Source organism: Metopolophium dirhodum, chromosome 9 (assembly GCF_019925205.1).
Source record: "Metopolophium dirhodum isolate CAU chromosome 9, ASM1992520v1, whole genome shotgun sequence".
In the NCBI taxonomy this organism is placed as follows: domain Eukaryota; kingdom Metazoa; phylum Arthropoda; class Insecta; order Hemiptera; family Aphididae; genus Metopolophium; species Metopolophium dirhodum.
In genome coordinates, this window is record NC_083568.1 from 16,750,368 (window position 1) to 16,773,229 (window position 22,862).

The 22,862-nt window shown below is 33.1% G+C and overlaps 2 protein-coding genes across 2 annotated transcripts; both read right to left on the reverse strand.

The window, feature by feature from the left end:
• Nucleotides 1-678: 678 nt before the first annotated feature.
• LOC132952727 (uncharacterized) lies at nt 679-10,569 on the reverse strand. Its single transcript, XM_061025129.1, has 3 exons — nt 10,060-10,569; nt 2,850-3,195; nt 679-1,352 (listed from the first exon to the last, which is right to left on the reverse strand). Exons 1-3 carry the CDS (start codon nt 10,270-10,272, stop codon nt 904-906), a joined length of 1,008 nt encoding a protein of 335 aa, XP_060881112.1. The 5' UTR covers nt 10,273-10,569; the 3' UTR covers nt 679-903.
• A 6,052-nt stretch (nt 10,570-16,621) lies between these two features.
• LOC132952609 (uncharacterized) lies at nt 16,622-21,532 on the reverse strand. The gene is made up of 3 exons (XM_061024944.1): nt 21,318-21,532; nt 19,167-19,310; nt 16,622-17,631 (listed from the first exon to the last, which is right to left on the reverse strand). The coding sequence occupies exons 1-3, from the start codon at nt 21,439-21,441 to the stop codon at nt 17,279-17,281; spliced, it is 621 nt and encodes a 206-aa protein (XP_060880927.1). The 5' UTR covers nt 21,442-21,532; the 3' UTR covers nt 16,622-17,278.
• Between the last annotated feature and the right edge of the window lie 1,330 nt (nt 21,533-22,862).

Sequence of the window (22,862 nt, forward strand, 5' to 3'; positions counted from 1 at the left end):
ATTAAGTAAAGAAAAATATAACTAATAACCAATCAAGAATAATTAAGTAGGTATTTCATACAATATTTTGTATCTTACATGGTTTCCATAATATAATATAAGTACATGGGAGACGGAGTGGCCGAGCGGACTAAGGCGTCGGCTGCGACGCAGCCGACCCGAGTTCGATTCCTCTGCCATGGGCGACATTTTTCTTTGGACAAGTCCGGTGTCCGGAGAACAAGTGCTGCCATCCCCCACCCGGGCATGGCAGATACCTATGGGTGCTCACTTGAAAATCTGCCAAAAACTACACACACGTGTTTACCAACCAACAGTATCCTCCCCTACAAATAAACAAACAAACAGCTAATGGCCATAGTTGCCGGGCTTAAATGATCAATTGAAAAAAAAAATAAAAATATAAGTAACATTTTATACAATATAGCTTGTACATAAGCTGTTTAGATATTAAAATGTACTGTACATTATGTACAAATCACCTTAAAAATCACTTGATTAAAGAGGATGAATGAGAATTTTTAAAAAGATATTTTTTTTCGATGAAATTGTACTACTCACGATTATCCCTCGTAAAAAACGTAGAAAATTAAAAAAAAAAACATTAATTTTGTATTCTTCCTGACATAATAGGTATAACGTGCATAATATACCGTGTAAACATAAATTAACACAAAACAGCATAGAATCATGATATAATAATGAATAAATAAAAATTGACAAACGGTAAATAAATAATAATAATAATAATAATGATGCGTATAATAAATATAGGTATACAATAATTTGAATAAATTAGAATTGCCGTCGACGTATGTAGGCAATATAATAATAATAAAATAAATAATAATAATAAAAATATTAAGTCAAAAACGAGTGCGCTGGGTGGGTGGTGGGTGGAGGTCAGCGGCGATCGATGATTGGTATGTAAATGGGCGTCTTATCTGAAGTGTGGATGCGGTACACGACGTGATCGGCATCCTCGGCCGACGACGGGGCCGGCACGTGTTGCAACCCCAGGACACCGCCGCTACCCCCTGCTCCACCGCCGATGGACCGCCTGTACGTGGGGTTGTTCTGGGACCCAGCGGAGTGGGTGTCGTCCGCGGTCGAGTGCGAGTGCGAGTACACCGGCTTGGTGACGATCTCGTACGTGGTGCTCTTGGGCTCGGAGTGACCGCCGCCCCCGCGGAACGATGCCAGCCCGGACAGGAGCAGCGACATGAGCGCCGTCATCAGCGCCTTGCCCGCGAGCACGGCGATCGCCTTCATGCCGAGCGCCAGCAGCATTGCCCCGGTCACCCATCCGGCCAACAGGATGGACTGCGCGTACTTTTGCTTCTTGCCCCTGCCTGCGAACAACGCCCGACCGGATATTATAATAATTATTGTTATCGTTGTTGTTGTCCTATAGGTGCAGGTGCTCGGGTAGGTAAACGTGCAATTTTTATATTGAACTTTTTTCATTTACCAAACGATATTGATAAAAATGAATGTTTGTCTGTCCTTCATGCATTCCTAAACGGCTGGACCAGTTGCGGTGAATTTGGTACAGAGATAGATTAGACCTCTGGGAAAAGATAGGCTAATTTAAAAAAGGTAAATTAGAGGTCCAACCTGGGGAGGTGCTCAAACAGGGATTTTATGATTTACTATAGACATTTTTGTTTGTAAATGGTTGCTATTGGTTTTAATGATAATAATTATTTTTAAAGCAATAAGCCTGTTGGTACAGTAGAACTCCTGTGTATTTTAGTACAGAATGTCTCAACTTTACAAGTTCGAACCGCGGTTTCGTGATCGTTTCGCACAAACGAATAACGCATGATTGCAACTAATGAAAAAATGTGTGAACGACCTGCACGTGTAAAACATTATTGATTGATTGATTGATTGATTGATTGATGGAGATCGATTTATTTCAATCGAGAAATGTTTGTATTATAGTCGTCGACTCGAACGAATAATAAAGATTCCACTGCGTATATATAGATTTTGCTAATAGGATATTAAATTTTGACGGGTTCGACAAAAACCGCAAAATAAAAAAACGTAATCGCGCATATAATTGCACGTAATGGAAACTCCAAAGTTATCTTACGGAAAAGCAATCACTCTGATTGAGGTATGTATTAAATCCCCCAATGTATTGTACAAACAGAATTACGGTTTCGTTCAATTATTATCCATTTAAGTACCAGCTATTACTGTGTCATGCAATTGTAAACGGCGAACGTGGTACATAATTCAATCAATCCACGATTAAATGATTAAGTGAGTAGGTAGGTACAAATTAGAGGTATTTGGCTGGAATGCATATTATACAAAAACCCCCTCTTATAGTTGCGTTACATCATATTATTACTTACAGGTATCCTCCTAGTTTTAATTTTTTTGTTTATCATCAATAAAACATATATCATTTTCAAACGGTAAATTTGTTTGTGTTTAATTTTTCTAAAATTAAAATTATCAATTTTCAAAAATTTTAACCTGCTAATATGTTTATTTATTTTTAACCTGACATACTGAAAAATAAATATTAAAATATACAACATTCAGTTATTATTATTGAGAACACAGATTAAATAAAACTACGATAAATAAAAAGGTCATGTTTAATATAAATAAATTGTATGCTTATGGTATTTTACTATTTTAGATTTAATTGAATAACATTTCTAGAAGAGTATAATAGCAAAATTATAAAATATAAATTTTTTGTTTTGAAATTTTACATCAGTACACATGCAGGTATTAAAACAGTCTCTAATGCCAGACAGTCAAATTTCGATTATTATTATTTTCGAATTGTCTACCTATAAAATACGAAAAACAAAACTACGTACCCGATTGAATGGACGCGTCGGCCGCAGCCTCTCCCAACTTCCGGACCGACTGCACTGTCGCGTCGTCCAACAGCTTGACGTTGAGAGTGAGCGTGCCGAAGTACCGGCCCAACTTGTCGACGAGCAACCGGTCAAAGGCCTCGGACGAGTCACGACCCGCGGTCGTTTGCGCTGGTACGTCTCCATCACCGTCCTCTGTCCGACCGACCGACCTATGACTGGACACCGTGACGCCGGACACCAGCGAGTAGCTGTCGTTGGCCCTCTCCAGACGGTCCACCAGATGCACCAGCGCCAGCTTCGCGCACGTCACGTAGTTCTTGGACACGCACCTCTTCCACATGACCTACATTCGACGATCGTGACGAAAACGCAATGTTAACAATAACAATACCAATAGTAAAATAATATTATTAACGTTACGATGATATAAAATAAAATATAACGAGACGCGACGTCGATCGATTAAATATATAATATAAATCGGATGTGAGTACGCCGTGTGAAACATTAATAAATGTAGCGCTAAAGGGGAGGCCTGCAGCTGCGTTTAGGCCTAGAAAAAATAACAATAATAGATCTGTTCTTTTTGTCCGGGTCGGTCGAATGAAATATCAATATTTTTCCCAGTCGGAACTTCGGCGACGTACTACGCAGTACTCACATTGTATTTTAATAGTGTGCCAAACTATCATTAAAAAACCTTCGTTTATTTTTATTTTATAAAATTATAATAGCTGTATACACTCTAATACCTCAGTGCATTAATAATCGTACTGCAGTTAAACGAAATAATATTATATTAAAATATGTTTTGGCTAGGTGTTTGTTAACGAGTTTGTATGACATATTTTCTACACGATTGGGTTGAGTTGTACGCAAGCCGTTGAATGTTTTCCCTGATCTTTGATGATGTTTTTAAAATCATAGAACGCTACTCGATATTTTTTCTCGAAAAATAAAATCTATGAATCATAAATATTACGTATTTGTTAATCAGTTCGGCAGCGAAAACCTTACGGAAATCGGTCAGAAACATTTTATCGTGTATCCAGCACAAAAACAAATAATATTTATGCTAAAGTATATTGTATGCTCAATACTACGCACGGTATTGGTCAGCAAGCACGCATTATATTATTTATGTAACGCTGTCCCCACATGCCGAGAATCTGATGAACGGAAATTCCTGGTCGGTGGAAAATAAATGAAAAATGCGACGGGTTTGACCGACGATGTCCGCGAGCGCGAACGCAATAATCGTCGTGTGAAATCATCAAATTGTCTGTCGCGAAAACCTGTTAACTCGGTACATCGACGATCATTGTTCATTTTTGTCGGAATCGAATTTATTGGAAATTCACTGCATAGGATACACACACACACACACACACACACACACACACTCCGGTTTCATTTCACCGATTGTCCTTAGTATTGGAAAATCAAATGCTCCTTACGATACGCATTATTATATGTACGTGACAGGTACGCTCGATCGTAATAATAATAATAATAATAATATAATGATGATCGAACGCACACACACACACACGTACGATTTAAGGACGACATCAATTTAGAGAATTGGTTATCGATTCGGTTTTCACACGCATAAAATATAAAATATATTATAATAATGTGGAAGAATCTCTGCTCCAGATAATTTCCAACGCAACCACCAAATAATAATAATATGCAGGCAGGTAAATTATAATAATATCGTTACAACAATATCGTATTGTATACCTAATATAGGATACTATTATAGCTATTCTTATGGTTTATACTCGTGTGCCCCGATACGGAAAACTTCGTCCGCTCGTCCGTCCCTGACGTCGGTCGATTCGACTTTGTTTCTCTTTTCAATAATCTCCAAACGAAAAAAAAAACGTTTACAATCATTATCGCGACGCACCAACGACGGACCGTGAAAAAACCGTTTACAGAGATGATCCGATGGCAACAATAATTGTTTTACAAAAAATACCTTTACAACTACACGGCTGTTCCACGAACGCGTTGCCGTCGGTACAAGTGGGTCGCTCACTCGTCAAAAAATAACGCCCAAATTTGACATTAATATGCCCACACTGGTCTATAAATAGGTAAATATACAAGGATAATAATATAATAATCGAGAAAAACATATTTTTCGAAAATCGTTGAAATGTATTGTAAGTATCGCGCGAACATACGTGTTCTTACCACATAGGAAAGCGCATTGTCGTCCGCGAATACCTACGACACGGTCTATACGACACGTGTGTTTACAGCGGACCAGCAGGACGTCCCGGTCGTAGGTACGGTTTTCTTTCACGTCAAAACACGAATGGTACAACGAATGTTATACGTAGTTGGGTACCCAAATAATTACGATCACGTGGTCGATAGCGTCGAAAACAGTCGTCAGCGGAAACGCCCGCCGAAGAAGAGCGTAGGTAGGTAATACGCGTATCGCAGAAACATTCGCCGCGCAGACGCCCAGTCGATGGACTCGATTAGTATGTGATAAAAAATTACAAGAATATACCGATTTGACGATACCGAATGGGAAGCTGGTGTGATGTGCTATACATGATAACAATTTATTTCGAAGTTTTTCTTTTTTTAATTTGAAATGTTTTTTTTACGTTGGACATCGAAATCACACACACGTGGCATTATAATAATAATAATAATAATAATAATAATATAATGCGTACGCGCGTACCTCCGATCGCCTATATATTGTACGCATGTAAATTATTATTATATTCGGACTTCTGCACATACTCAGTGATCGATCTCGACAATAATAATTATAATAATCGACACGTGCCTACTTATTGGACGAGGTGATACGTCGTATGTACAGGTACGACTTGTAATATCGAATAACGGCTGACAGATCGGATCGTTGTACACAATATATCAGTACCTATATGATATATAGAGTGCAGTCTTCACTCTTCGCCACCGCCGCTGCCGGAATTATGGTCACGTATTTGTGACTGTGACTATTGTACGCGTGAATGTGTGACTTTCCAACCCAGATTTCGCTAGCAGAAATCATTTGAAATCTATAACTTTTTAGGTTAAACGATAACACACGGCGCGTAGTCGTTTCTCCGACCGCCCAAATTCGAAACGCGTTGCCGCCGCACATAATATTATCGCTATTTTATGCAATACTGCTATATTATTAACTACCCCCTGCGAAAATCGTTTCGGACCGATCGTCTAAACAAAGTTTACAACACCTTAATATATACTCCCGTTGTGTCCACCCGTCCGTTAGTCACTAGTAGGCACACGATATAGTTGATATTAAGATATTTATTGATTGTCCGCAGTTATAGGTACTGTACATTTAGAATATACTCACGTTTAGAAACCGGAGATTAACCCTGCTCGTAGAATGAGCTTTCATACTTAGTTTTTATATGGCATAAAATATAATAATTATTATATAGACATAACTGTATTATACATATAGTAACTAAAAATGTTAATAGGTAGTGGAAATGGTTAAAGTTCGATGTATTGAAAAGAACCAACAAATACTTTAAGGAAAATTCATATTAGGTATGATGGTAGAGAATTGTTTACAATATGGACAAAATTTGAATCGTGTCATTGTAACCTTAATGATAAGTATGCACCTATCTACTGTGTGCGTGGACGCCTAGTATCTTGAATATTGAATATTATTTTTGTTTATTCCTCATATTATGTAATTATATACGTTATATTTTATAATGATCATTTTAACTAAGTGCCCAACTGTTCAGTGTAAGTGTAGTTAACGAGTTTTTTTTTTTTACCTAGGTATATCTTTATTGTAAGTTATTAATATCCAGAGAAAAACATTTTTATTTTAATACATTTTACGAATAAAATCGAGAAAACCAGTAAAAAATCGTTTTGATTCACCACACTATCGGGGCTTAACAACGTAATTTTCTTTTTCTAGTTAACTATTTCACTAAATAAATAGATAGTAAATATGCATTAAGAGATATGTGTGTACCTATATAGTAGATAATATCCTACTTGAAAAAAGTTATATCCATGATCCCACGGTTCTCAAAGATGTTTTAGTGTCTTAAGTTATTTGAATATTAATAAGCAGATTACTCGGATTCATAAAAAAAAAAAAACTATAAAATATAATATCCACGGACATTTAGTCACAATCAACTAAACTATCAAAACATGCGATGAAATTAAATTCAATAAAAAATATATATTGCTGGGTTTCCCACGACGAAGACAGCCAAAATGAGATGAGTAACATGCTATGTCTTAAAATTATAATTATTATATTTTAATGATGTTATAACTTAAAATGACGATTCTTTTTAAAAAAAACAACCTTTCTATGTTTTAATATTTAGTTGTAGCTAAGTTAATACGGTATACCTATTTGATTGTAGACACCACAAGTGGGCAGCTGGCTTCATTTTCAAAAACAAAACTACATATTTTCAAAGGTTTATATTTTTGAATCGACGTTAACTCGATGTACTTACGTTTATGATTTTAAAAATTCATAAAATAAAACATCAAAGTCTCAAGCCCAATAAATCTAAAGAATGAAAAACAAAAAATAAATAAAAAAAAACATACAATTGTCAATTTAATGTAATAATGCTGTAGAAAACAATTCTCCAACACGATACAAATATTAAAATAATATAATTCAGTTTTTTATTATTATTATTATTATTATTATTGTTGCTGTTGTTATTATGTCGATTTCATTTTTCTCCACTTTAAGTGAATAATTGATAGTATAATTTTCGCTAGAAAACCAATTTAAAGGCCTACACACATTTAAAGAAAATCGATATCACTAGGAAAAAAATTAGCCTCTTCTTCAGATGTAAGTATACACTATACATGCCATTTGAATGGTGTGACCGGTCCGCGCGGAACGATCGTAATGGTTCGTAATCGTTATAATATTATTATATTATTGTTGAATCGGACATAATACATGAGTTATTGTTGTTGTTGTAGTTGTTTTTTTTTTTTAGAAATTATACTTGTTACACGAAAGTGCCGGTATCGCTTTCGATGTGTACGAAATACGATCAATATATCACGAGAATTATAACAATGATAAAACGGATTTCAATGTAATAATACATCAAAATGATAATAATATTATATGTATAATCATATAACATGTTTTCTATAGCGTTGCAATCGAAATCGTATATTTGTACGCATCTTATGGATTTCAGTCGATCAAACGGATAGGTGTGAAGAAAAATCGTATAATACGATCGTTTCAAAACATTGTTAAAAACTCGGGACAGAAAATATTATCCTACGTATATCTAAAAATAAAGTAAAAATGTGTCGTATGAATTACGTCATTGATTTTCGATTGCAGTTTTTTCATAGGTTTTGTATATACCTACCTGCCCAATCATTTCAGAGACAATAAGTTTCTATTTTTGTTTCTCGTCACTTGTTATTAACTTGACGGATTTCGCTCTCGAAAGAAGATTCTAAATTGGACAATACAACTTGCTAGCTGGTGTTAGATGAAATATAATGTCACAGTAGAAAACATCAATTCGGATGACACGAAGGCACAAAACAAAAAGCGTTTGTCTATACACAATATTACCTTCACGTGTAAATACCGACGCTGCGTCGGTAGCTGCAGATCAACACGACTTTCGTCATTCGTTATACTGTCAATAATATGTTTTCCCGGACACCCCGCGACTATATTATTATCAGAACGATATTAAGCGAAGTACATCCAGTCGTTATCTATATTAATTATAAGTTATTTACAATATATACACCTAATATACGTTGCTCGTTCGACTAACCGCAGTATTTTTTATTATTATACCTGTATTATATGTTCGAAAACTAGAGAAAAAGCTTGGCTTGGACGCACTTGTTCCACCTAGTGTCAATATATTTTACGTCGGTTAGTCGATAAAGATGACCATGGTCTTGTCCGTAGTAAACTGAAATCCAACACCGAACACGTGGTGTTTTTTGATAACGCAACGATTTTCTCAGCGTGAGTCAACTAATGTATAACAATGTATATATTATTATATTTATTGTATGCCGTGGCGTTGTTAAACCGAATTAATATTTTCTTTTGATATTTTGCCACAGTTACGCGTGAAACTGCCGATTTAGTCGTACCCATCGTTTTTCTTTTTTTACGAACAATATGTACGAAATCATAAAATCGTTCTGGACGAAGGTCATTCTAAATGGTCTCATCAACCGCGGGTGTAAATATTACAATTATTATTATTTGAATTCCCATCGACGTATTATTTTGTGTCCAAAACCATAATAGATCCTAAACGCAATTTCCTCACACATCGAATTTCGAAAATACCTTTTTTAAAAATAACCTTTTCGAGATGATGAAGCACCAGGCAACAATAACATACGTACACCAGTTTGACCCTTCCCCCTCCCACGAAATTGAGATAATATTTTAAAAATTATTATATTGTTTACTATCGTTGATATTTCACTTACATCTTAAAAAACCATGCCGATCGCCATTGTCGTATTATATAGTGCTCTGTAATGGTCTCGCGCATTGTCCAGTTTCTCACATCATTTTATATAAATCATAATAATATTATTTGTACATAATTCAATGTTGATATTATAGTATTTTTTTTCTTCTACCGCGGCGTGCACATACTCAAATAATATGAACGTAATCCGTTTGGAAATCGATTAACGGTTAAGTACATGAACAGAAGTCGTATACAAATGAAAATCGAAAATTTATTGTTGTTGTTTAATCTCGTTATTTCAGTGACCTAAAACGTCATAACGTATTTGAATTATTACGTATTTATTATTTTCTCAATTATAACTAAAAAACTACCTAAATAAACTATAGTAAATAACTAAATGTAGAATAACTCACTAGGTATTCATTAATTCAAGAACTCACTATTCTCATAGTCAACAAAACGATCGAAATAACAAATTTTGAAATTATTTAAAAAATTCGAGTAGACGGAAAATTCGAGGTACCAGCTGTGTATAGGTATTACACCTAATATAGTATAATATTATTATCGAGTTTCGAGTCTGAGTCACCTATATACAAAAAATAGAAGAATCGACGTGGATGTAGATGTAGGTACGTTCGTCGTCTTACAGATAGAAAGGTTAGCTGGGTTACGTATAATATAATACAGATGGTATGTATGCGTACTTTTTTCAAACTTTCAGTCGATCCATTGAAGGGCCTGGAAAACGCGGCGGCCGCTGGGTCGATGGAGTTAATGTCGGCGGCGGAGGACTGATCGGACGTTGCTGTTTCCCGCGATCCGGATGCGTCGGCCGTCGGTTGTCCCCGAGTTCCAGCCAAAGTCAACAGCGCCAAAGCGGTCATCAGCACAGCACATGAATCGCGGCAACCGTACATGACGACGGTTCGATGGTGATATGACGGCGTGCGCGTCTATATACCTGCTACTGAGACAGAGAAGCCGTTGAATTTATACAACTTTTGACCGCAACACAGACCGTGTGTGTGTGTACGATAAATCGCGTCGCATGTGTACACGCCAATATTATTATAATTATTATCCGTCGTCACGTAGGTATATAAAGTGGACGAGTCGCGCGTTTTCGCGGTATACCACGGTCGTGAGCGGAGGGCGGCGGCGGACGATCGAACGCTGTGGCGGTCGCGCGGTTGTGTGATGCGCCGGGACGCTGCGAGATCAGTTATAGGCGGACCAGCGGGGCCGGCGATTTGGGTCGCGCGGTGGCAGTCCATCCTCCCGCGAAAAATATCGCGGTAGGGAAAACGGCCGTGTGCATACCTATATATACACCAGCTTTATACACTCGGCATAATATTATTTTTATAATAATAAATAATAATACATCCAAGTATATGGCAAGTATATGGCAAGTATATGACAAGTATATGGTATACGGCGCGCGGCGTGCACATTATTCTAGCCATCATAACAACAATATTACAACATTACAGATACCTACAGATAAACTGCTTATTTCCCGACTAGCCACACCCTGCGAACGAAGAAAGCATGAGGGACCAATCACCAACGCATAAATGTTCACATAAATGTTTAGATAATAATATTATATATATTATTTTGTAAATTGATTCTTAAAATAAAAAAGTAAGTATTTATTTGTCGATCAAATTTTATAAGTCCAATAGCAAATTATTATTAATTTTTTTTTAAATATTATTACGCATGTATTAGTTATTCGTATGACGATAATAGACAAATTATTTTAAATTTTTTTCTAAATCATTGTTGGTGGCTATCGTTTGATGAACGAAGATATTTGATAACCGATGATAACCGAGTTTAAGGCATAACTTAAATGTTCGAATCAAATCTCAAAATCGATTAGAAAAATGTATTAGGTTATTTAGAAGAATGATTTCAATAAACTACCCAATTAGGTACATATTATAAGCAGAAACTACTGAAGTGTAATACATTTAACTAAAACAATGGATTATATATTATTTATTGACTAATAATTTATTAATACCTACCCTATAGGCAATAATGTCCTAAATATGACTGTTGATAATCAATTAGTTGTTATTTATTAGGTTACTTATCAAATATGGTCGCCATTTTACCTTTAATAATTTATTTATTCGATTTCTGAATTTTGAAATTCATAAGTGTAATATTTTAGATTTTTTTTCATATTATAGATTTTATGCAATTTCTAGGGTTTTCGAACAAAAACCCCTCTTTTTATTGTAAATTTTTAGAGATAATTTTTTTGAACAATATTGATTTATGTATATTGTATTCATACGTGTAGTTTCTGAGTTTTTAAACTTTCAGTATTATATTTGGATAATATTCCATGAAAATATAGTTCGAAGATTTGAAGGCTATTCATTTTTAAGTAGGTAATACATAATTAATATTAGCTTGTAACACTTGTCCGAATATAATAAGTGTTAGACTAAGACATATATTTTGTACCTATATTGTATTACGTAATATATTTTATATTGTGTTTAAAAGTATAAAATCATTATTAAGGACTATATTTTCCTTAGGCCTTAGTTTTCATAGCTTAATAACTCAGAAACTATACCCACTCGTTCGAATTTTGATTCAGAATTGTTCATAAAAATTATCTGATTAATATTTTACAGTAAAATAAAGGGTTAAACCGCTACAAGATATAGGTACTCGTTACAATATTATGCTACCCGTATACAATCTAACTATTTTAAAATACCTATTGTGTTTAAGTGTACCTACTTAAATATTCAAAATTAACATAAAATAATAAAGTGATGAACATGGTCGGTAAATCGACATGTATATGAACGACATTCGGTTTCCGTACCTATTGTATTTATATACTACACTAAATGAAAATAGTTCGAAAACGTGAAAGTTTGGACAAGAGGGTATGGAAAATGCATCTCCTCAGAACTGCCACATCATTACGCTTGGCCATTAGGGGCACATTTTGAAGAAGTCGCACATACATTGTGCAGACGAATTCCTGAATTCACTTGGGCGTATAATAAATTATATGCATGTATATAATATGACATATGTATATATACTTGGCCAGACGGTTAATAGTTATTGCGCCTACGCGTCGGAAAAAGAAAGGAAAAACACAATGCGCCGCCGTGGCTGTTCATAATATCATGACCGGACCAGACCGGACTGCCCCATTATCGCGCGTGTGTTTATTGTTGTCGTAATGTATAATATAATATAATATAATAATAATATTATTATTATATTCGTGTAGCACAAAGGAGTAGAAGACTATTGAAATTTACGCGCGCGCGACGTGCTCTGACCATTTTTACACGCTCTGGCCCGGAGCTCATCATTCGCACGTACCTATATAATAATAATATTATGTACCTCCGACTACACATAACTATTTACAGGCTATAATGGCTGCTACGGGACGTCGCGCGACAATGATATCGTTTTGCTTAATTTAATATCACGTCACTCGTCAGCAGCTACGGAGCGGTGTTTCCACGCTACGCCGTATAACGACCACTGATTTAGTCAATTTGAAAAATGTCTAGGGAAGGAAGTTGAACCCTTTACCCTCTCCCTCCAAGTATATATTATTATATTAGGTATTAAGTACGAAATAAATTATGTAAACGTCACTTAAATTGCTTGACGAGTACTCGAATTCATATCGTTTTCTGTGTCAGATCTCTAGATGCGGGAGATAGTATAGTATTGTAGAAATACGTAGCATGTCAATAATCTCGTTATTTTTGTTAATTTTTCAACAAACAAATTGTGCTCTTCGAAGCCTTCACATAATAAATAATAAATAGTTCTTTCGATCACTGTTGACTTGTTCAAACACACTTACATGTAACATATATACCCTTGCGTTTTCGTTTAACACAAAACAAGCCAAAATACGTATCATGTACACCATAAGTCATTATTATGGTCTAGAACTCTAGAAATAAGATACAACGCACGTGTGTAGAGGAAGAACTTTCTTAATGACAATGATAATAACGTACAATAATATAATATTCTCGATGGCATACATGACGTAGATACTTACATATAACTGCCGTGTTGTCAAATTTTTCAGCAAAAGAGTTAAACCACCAATCATAAATCACGCGTCAGGTCTGGGAGTTTATTCCAATTATCGCGCTCATACTCGAGATCCAAACACGAGTAAAAAGTAATGCGTTTGTCATGACTCGTATAGTAACGGTGGTCGGATTTAGAGTGCGTCATCACACAACGAAACGGAATATTCGTACAAGTCGCTAGTTGGTGTATATAATATTATGATCGTTATCTTAGCACCAAATTCAGCAAATTATGATAGTTAAGTTCATACAGGGCTGGTAAAACGATGACGATCTGATAAATTTAGATTTTAGACGCAATTAAGTGACCGGAACCGCTATAGTAGGCGAAGTATAGGACGTGTGATAAATATCATATTTTTTGTTGAGAAGATTATAATTGTGGGATTTTCCGGAATTTTTTGATCAGAAATCAAACACCATCCAAAAATAATGTTCGGTTCAAAACAATTAATAGACTCTATTAAATATTATAATATACGTGTGTATGTTTTGAAATTGCAGTAAAATATTGCGAAAATAAATCGGTAATATTATTGTATAATAACTAATAATTGTGCAGAGAATTCTCGCGATATCTCAAAACCTTAATAATAATAATAATAATAATTTAATTATAATATTATTAATAATTTAAATAATTATTGTGTATAATAAATCAAACAGAAACGCTGAGCAATAAATATTTAAAAGTTATCAAAAATTTTAGTACCAAATTCAAAACGTATCCTAAAATTGGAAATTGGATCATATTTTTCTTTTTCACTTTTATTGACTATTAACGTATGACGTTTGGTATTTACTGCATATTATTATTACTTCGTATTTGTATAGACGGAATGATAATCCCGAGATATCACTTTTTTTCCAATTAGAAAATGTTTCTATTCGGACGTTTGGTGTTTTTTTTTTTTTTTGACAATGGTCCTAGAAATCTGGTATTCTCGATTGCTAATTGAGCATATGTAATTTATAAAATCTAATAGTAAAATATGTTTGTGCACATCGGCATCTACTTATAGGCATTGTATTATTATTATAGGCAAAGCCAGTATTATATCGCTTGTCACGTTTCTACAATTATTATTTATTTAAACCGCATCGAAAAGCATTATACGATTATTAGGATACTAGTAACAACTAACAAGCCATTAACTACGTATATTATAATCACAAGTCAAACACCTCTAAAGAAAGTACAGCTACCTAAAATTATATTTAATGAATATTTTTAGATACGTATACCTGCCCACTAATAATTAAAAAATAATCATTTGGTGGGCATAATTTGTTTTTAAATTGTATTTATAATTATGTACGTTAAGCTTATGAAATTGATAAACAATATTGCGTTACTATATCAATTTATTTAGTTAATTCGGTTTTGAAAATAATTAAAATATTCAAATAATTAATAGTTTATACATTTCTGTCTGAATATCATGATTATTTATATTTATTTATATTTTATATAATATGTAATAATATGCGTATGGTGATAACTAAATTATAAAAAAAACCATTATAAACTGTTTAATTAGATTTGTCATAATATAATCAACTCACGCATTATACTTGCAATTATATACTTAAAATTAAATTGTTTGTTCCGAGGCAAACAATGTGATATTATGTACTATTGAACTGACCTAAAAATTAAAATTTGTTTTTACACAAAAGAATAATTTTTGCTCTAATCCGTTCAAATTACTTTTATACATTTCCAGAGGCTAATGTAACGGGTCTATAAATGTTAAATTAATTATTATCGTTTTTGCTATTCATTCATATTATAGTAATACACAATACACATTATAATATGAAGTTAAGTATAAATAAATAATGAATTCGGCTAACCGATGTTCAATCACTGCAACATTGACGATAACATGGAATTAATGTATTACATAATAATATTATATAGATAAGGGCCAGTGGCGGCAAAAATAAATTTTTATTCGTGGACGGAAAAATATTTTCAACCCACCTACCTCTTGAAATATTGATACTCAAGTGTAGTTACACCCAAAAGTCATTCGGTGCCAAGCGGCACGTCCACCCACCCTGCATTTTTTTGTCTGGGATAAATGTTGTCCCAAAAATTCTCGGTCGTTCCGCCACTGATATAGGCCACGCGGAGTTTAAGGCGAACGCAGTTAAAGCACGTAAGTCACAGTCGAACGGGTGAACTATAATAGCGACTGCAGCGATCATAATATTGGCCATATTATGCGATATTGAATTTTGTATTATTTCTTTTCCACCGCCGGTCCGATTAAGGCTGACCGTCTGTTATGATATTGTGAAATTACGAATATATTATATTATTTTTACGACGGACCCATTTGAGTATATTTTGACGGACATTTAAATGAACACGTAGGGACGCAATACGCGCGCGCCGGCCAATCGACAGCGCAGCTAATAATAATAAGAATAATAATAAATAATATAATATATTATTATACTGTACGATTAAACGTGAAGATATTCGACGAGAAATCGCATTGTTTTCGGGACGAAATGCGTGAAATGCAGCAGCTGATGTCTGCCTGCCCATGATATTATGTTATTATGCGATTTATAATGTACAATAATACATAATAATAATAGTTACTCGCAAATAGAATATAATAATACGATGGCTGATGGGAGACGTTTTTATTATTCGACGGATTAGGTACTCCGTCGCAGAGACGGACGGGACCTGCGAAGCAGAGTCGTGGAAAACCGCCGCCGCTGACATCGTCAATGTCGAGTTGGAAAATCGTCCCGTACGAAAATCGGTTATAAATTATAATATAAAAATAACAATAAAATCACATCGATGGCGTGGAATATAATAACGCATGACGATTCACCGAGTTTTCTCCGACGCGATTTCCGCGAACATATATGCGACAGACGAATGCTTTTCTTTTATTCTACTTTAAAATATGAACGTCGTTTTTATTAGGGCCTCTACAGGCAGTTCTGAGAATAGATTACGAAAATTTAATCTATCTAAGATAGAATTAATAATTGTGTATACATGCATCTAGAAACTGATAAAAATAAATACATTTTACATTTTCCTAGATTAGATAAAGACGTGGTAGATAAAATTAATTTTTATTACATTTAAATAACATATTTATTTCTTTGCCTACGTGGATATAATATCGTAACTAATAGCCAATAGGTGCATTGTGCATACAGTAATATATTAATATGTTAATATTATGTACTATTAGTACAATGAGAACAATTTCAGTAAAAAAAACTGAATATTTTAAATTTATTATTATTAATTTATTATTAATTGTTATAAATATTATAAATCTAGATAAGTCTCAACACTGTCGACAGGACACAGACTTTGCTCGTCCTTACAGCAGTCGTTTGCTATATTTTCTCTGCAACTTCCCTCTGCATTAAAGTCTTTCAGATCAATTCTGGCTTGCCATCTTGACGCCGTTTACGTGCCTAATAATATTACCTAGTAGGTAGCATAGACCTATAAGCTGCCTCAGTGTTAATGTATATCATGAGGGTAGGTACGTATATCTGATCTGCTCCCTACAAGGCCGGTCTACCTAATCCTAAAGCAATACTAGATGACGGATGTGTTGATGTAACTCTTCATATACAATACATTTTTTGAAGGACATAATCGGAATCGATAATAATAATAATAATAACAACAATATTAACACTCATAATCGGAATATCATAGTGATGATAATAAAAATAATAAATTAATAAATAATAATGATAATAAATAATATTGTGACGTTTATCAGCTGAATAGGAACAGTGTCTCTGGCGGCCATCAATGTGGCTGTACCGGATATCCGCTGTAGTATTCTCCGGCACTGGACGACTGCAGCTGCTGCTGCGGGTACGTTGCTGTGTATGGATCGTGGTGCACTTCCTCGGAGTAGGTGTGACCGTGCACGATCTGTGGTTTAGCCACCACTTCGTAGACGGTGCTCGCCTTTTCCCAGGGCTTGTGCCACCCGGTCGTCCAGCCCGAGTTCATGCACGTCAACACGATAGCGCCGAACGCGAACAGCAGAGCTTTGCTGGCCATCACGACCATAGCCAGTGCGCCCAGCGACAACAAAGTGCCGCCCGACATGAGAGACGCGCCCACCACGTGCTCCATGAAATCATCTTTTTTCCCTGCAAAAAAAAAAATGCAATTTAACAGGTTATAACGATATTAGTATTATATATTAATATTTATTGATATATTAATATATTATCTATATTATAATCTATCTCACATATAATCGAACACATGCCCTGACAGAGTGATCAATGTAAAAGCCTGAACTATGAAAGCTAGAGATTTGACATTGTCATGGTACATACGCGTAGGAGTGCACTATAAGAAAGGATTTTCCAAAATTCGCGTTTTAAACAAGTGCTTCACTCTTGGATTTTGAGATTGACGATGAATATCTATATTTTTTTTTATATAAATGGTTGCCACTTGCCATTGGTTACAAATTATTGTACATTGTAATAGTAAAAATAAGTTGACATAAGAAGAAATTAATATTTTTTGTATGTAAATGGTTCCCATTGGTTACTCGGGCAGATGAGGAAAAATCATACATAAAATCGTCGAGTCTATGGCCTCTATATTACATCTAATCATAATAATAATATCATCAATCTATAATCATAATAGTATGTGTCGAAAGGTTTGCCTATCTTTTTTAATTTCAGTTTTTTTTAAAAAACTATGTTTTTTCATTAGTATTTTTTTCTTTTCATTATGAAAGTGAAAAAATGTATAGATCTTCACACCAATCTGGAGACAATGTTTAATATTATTGACTCGATAATATCATGTCAGCACATAAATTCTTTAAATCTTACAGATTAGCAAATGCATAAAAAAATAATATAGAGCTTACGTGTATTTTTACATTGGGGTGAATAAAAATATAAAATTATTATAATATTTTAATAAATTAGTAAAACTTTAATATGATAAAATTCATAACAGTATTTTATTTTTATTTATTCAGTTATAAAAGCGGTGTAAAAGAAATGCTGTAATGCAGATTTAATCGCAAGCATAATTTCATATATTATAATTGAATTAATGTACAGTTGGACCATTGTGGTAGTTGTTTGCAGTGCTCGAACCAAGTACTAACCCTAAATAATTTTACAGTACCTCTACTATTATTATTTACAATTTGTCTTATGGATTATTCCATAACTACGGATCCATAGTTAATATTAACTAATTATTAGTAAACTATTAATTAATTTACTTTTACTATCGTTTTGAGTTTGTTATTATTTACAACTATAATATATTATAATAGGTACCTACAGACTCCAGTAAATATCTATGTCTTATATTAGCTTGTATTTTTATTTTTATTTTTTTATACCTATTGATTATTTATAAATATCTTTTGTAATATGATTTAAAAAGGGGTGTTATTGGTATTAGGAGGCTCAATAACGTTTAACAAGTGATGTGGACGCTCTTTTTTTAAATGTAAACAGAGCCCACCTACTTTAATTTGACCAAGTCAAGGTTCTTCGTCGTACTAATATCTGGCGATCACCAGTGCGATAGACTTAAGATATTAAACTGTTTTTATTTTTGACCATTCTGTCAAACAATACTGCGATATTTTTGATTTAATTTATTTTACATGTGAGAAGATGTTATTTATCGAATCAATTACCAGGACTGTGATGGTGTTTCTTTTTTCCCAAAAATTGTGTATACGGGACACCGTAACGTTGTCCGATTTTCACAATTGCCGGTGTAATTTGAGTGACAGTCGGTAGATCTGAGTTCTCGGGTAGTGGCATGCCGTCAAATTCTTCTGAAAATCCAGGCCTATATTAATATATTTTTATTCATACTGAAACCTATATTATAATAGTATGCGTACCATATTAACGTGAGTTTAGACTATTTAAAAAATTTTGCAATAATATATTAAACTAAATAGCAGTAAAATTAATCTTAATAAACTCTATTTAAATATATAAATATTAATCGTGTATAATGTATTATTAAGTAATAATAATATTATAATAACGTACAATTAATATAACCAATAGTGAATTGTATTATTTTAGTTCGTTTTTTAATCACTAGGAAGCACTCTGGTTATATTAAATGTATTTATTTTGAAAATATTCTAGTCGAAAACAGTCAAATAGAATAGGCAACTATACTGGCAGTTAAGAACAATGTATTATTCAACTGTTTTGAAACTCGGAGCAATAATGATCGTTTTGTCGTTCGGAAATATTAAATATCATCTGACTTACGGTACATACCTCGTTGACAACCTTTGTTATTTGGTTAAATTATTACGTGGCCTAATCGATTTACCTTACCAATATTCCCCCAAATCCCTTTCACGATTTTTCATGTCCGTTTTTCCTGACTAATAGTTTCTTTTTCGAGCCCTACCTCCTCAACAAATACTATGGTTTAAACATTTTAATGAAATTATATATTGTGTGTGTGCAGTCAATAATATTCTAAAACATTCTTTTTCTAAATATTTACGTACCGATTTTTAACATGTAATCGAATCTACTTTTAAAATGTTATTAGATATTTTTATTGTTATTAAATATTATGTTATGTTTACACCACCATTTCTTACGTTTGAATAAACTAATTATAAATTGATCAAATCCCGAATTGTGTAATTAACATAATTAAGTAAATAAATAAAAAAAATATTGAGAATTTCGTTTGGTTTCTACAAATGATTACTATGTTCACGTAATGAAATTAATGGACGCTACACACTCGTCATTAAAGGGGCTTAGTATAGGCAATTTTAATGAAGATTCGAGAAGAACCAAAAGGTTTAATCTAAAATTTATATTTTTAAAAAATACTAATTTAAGCTAATTCAAAAAGATCCTGCCTCAGTACCAACCAAGGTTCTTACGTGGTAATGAGATTATAATATAGAAACATGGTTCCTTGCGGGTAAACTAATACGAGTACATTTAACAAATGTTCATATTATTATACTACATAATATAGAAGATAACTTTTCTGTGTTGTAGCGTTTTTGTTTTTTGATATGAATAATGCTCAATAGTTTTTAATTAACAAATTTAAAAACAAAAAAAGAATCTGTACGAATAAATAATTTGGACTGTCTTAAAGTTATAAAAAAAAAAACAAAACATAAAAGGTCACAAAATATGGAATTAAATTGTGTGTGATAAAAAATTGGTAAGGTTTCTTTGAATACTGTAATTTTTTCCGGTGTAAAACTATTTTCATGGATGAATATTACAGTTGGAGTAGCATCCTGCAATCATTCTGACGGGTTATTTTCCTGATCCCTGCTCATAGTCTTCGGCCAATGATTCCTGACCGTCAGAGCGTGTATAACGTATGCAATGCACAGGTAAATATTGTATAAAATGGTATTATTAAACGTTTGAAACGAAGTTAAACGACACCACTATAATACTTTTAGTTTGAAGTTTAATATATTATGATTTAATTGAAACATTTTATTCAATTTACATTTTATTTTACAAATGATGTATTATAATTTTTAGCAAGAATTTGTTACTATATAATTATTATAATTTTAATACTACATAATATAGTAAATAATAATATATGAATATTATTTTGATAAACAAATGTAATGAATTAGAAAAAAAAAGTGTTCAAAATAATTAGACAATCATTTTAATATTATTATGTTCTTAATAATTTATAAACGATTAAAGTAACTTATCGAATCTTATGACCCCAAAATGATGAGTAGTAAATTACATTAATCGAAAAATTGTAGCATACAATTCCAATTTATTAGGGATAACATTTTACGTTTTAATACCTTGTCTCATCGTTGTTTCCCATATCTTGTCGAATTCAGATTCTTTTTTTCCGGCACTATGGTTAAACGCTGCCAATGGTATCGCCGTAGCAAGAGTAGCCACACAAATTAATTTCAGAGCCATTATGGTTCAAAAACACATCGCCAACGACTATGATAACGCCTCGACGAAGACTGAACACAATGTTAATGTTATGTCCTTTATTAATAAAACTTACCAAATGCCAAGTCAGCTAGTGTGTGAACTGTTTATGTTTTATTTGATTTTTTACGTGTGTCTTCGCGTAAACAATTGAGTTTGTGTTTTTAGAACAATAGTTCGCAACTTCTTCGAGTCAAAACAGTCATCTTCGACTGTAATATTGTTTTGTTTTGGTAATTTTTTCATTCTTTCCCCTTGTTAGCCACAATGAAGAAGTGTTTGGAATCGATTACTCGTATCACACGTTTGTAATGCAAATGAGTGTTTTGTGTTTTCTATTTTGTCGCATAGTGTGGGTGTATTATTGTTGTTTAATGACCCATGGGACATGCGTATACACAACAAAATGTGTTTTGAAAACATTTTGTAAATATTAATGTTTTAATTTAAAACAGTACCTGTCTAAAATATCACGTGTATATATGAATAGGTCTCGGGATACTATTACGACTATCTTACAATGTCACATTAATACCGTTTAAATAATTGTGTAATGAAATACCTACTGTAGTATGGCAATTTTTCTAAAGTTCACTTTAATATTATGTTTTCCTCGTGTGAATTATTAGTTCTCTAATACTATGGTCCTAAACTGCAGAAAAAAAAATATATTATCTTATAGTCTAGGTGCAAAATTAACGAAAAATTAAAATATCTAAAACCACGCAAATAACTCAAAATATGACTTTTAAAATTTTAAAAAAAAAATCAGAAACTTAATATTTACTTAAAAGTAAATAAATTCTCTTGAGTGATACGATATTTTGATCTAAATACGTGAATTACATCGTGCGTATGCGTGTGCGTGTGTGTAATATATTATATGTCAATCAAATCACATACATAAATTAGGTAATACTGATAAAATATAATTACGTATGATTTTCAGGTATCTATACGTGTTATCGAGTAATGAAACCGTCATACCGCCATTACCGTGAAAATATTATTAAAATCATTATTAAATATCATAAATAAAAAGCTTCATTATCTCGACTTCGTACTTATTGGAATAAAATAATAACTATAAAGTATAATATGATATTATATCTAGTAACTTAAAATTATATAGTAATGATAATATTTAGGAAACAGATTTATATTCTTGGAAAAACATAATGACCATTGGCGCTCAAAAAAAAAACACTATAATATGATATCGATATGGATTCAAAATCATTTCAGTAAACATTAAATCAAAAAGATATATTGTTTATATGAACCATCTGTATTATTACTATATTGATAGCAGGTCATAATATAAGCAATAAGATTTTTTTGTTCTTCATCAAAGCTGTATTTGTGGCAATAATAGGTTTAAAATAACATGACAACATATTGCA

Bases quoted from the DNA above. Each gene is read 5' to 3' on its own strand.
- LOC132952727 (XM_061025129.1), bottom strand. From the start codon at position 10,272: ATGTACGGTTGCCGCGATTCATGTGCTGTGCTGATGACCGCTTTGGCG. The intron at 3,196-10,059 runs GTACGCATACAT...CGTCGAATGTAG, and splicing joins CGACTGAAAGTTTGAAAAAA to GTCATGTGGAAGAGGTGCGT. The intron at 1,353-2,849 runs GTACGTAGTTTT...CGTTGTTCGCAG, and splicing joins CGACGCGTCCATTCAATCGG to GCAGGGGCAAGAAGCAAAAG.
- LOC132952609 (XM_061024944.1), bottom strand. From the start codon at position 21,441: ATGGCTCTGAAATTAATTTGTGTGGCTACTCTTGCTACGGCGATACCA. The intron at 19,311-21,317 runs GTATTAAAACGT...CTGGATTTTCAG, and splicing joins GGAAACAACGATGAGACAAG to AAGAATTTGACGGCATGCCA. The intron at 17,632-19,166 runs GTAATTGATTCG...TTTTTTTTGCAG, and splicing joins GAAACACCATCACAGTCCTG to GGAAAAAAGATGATTTCATG.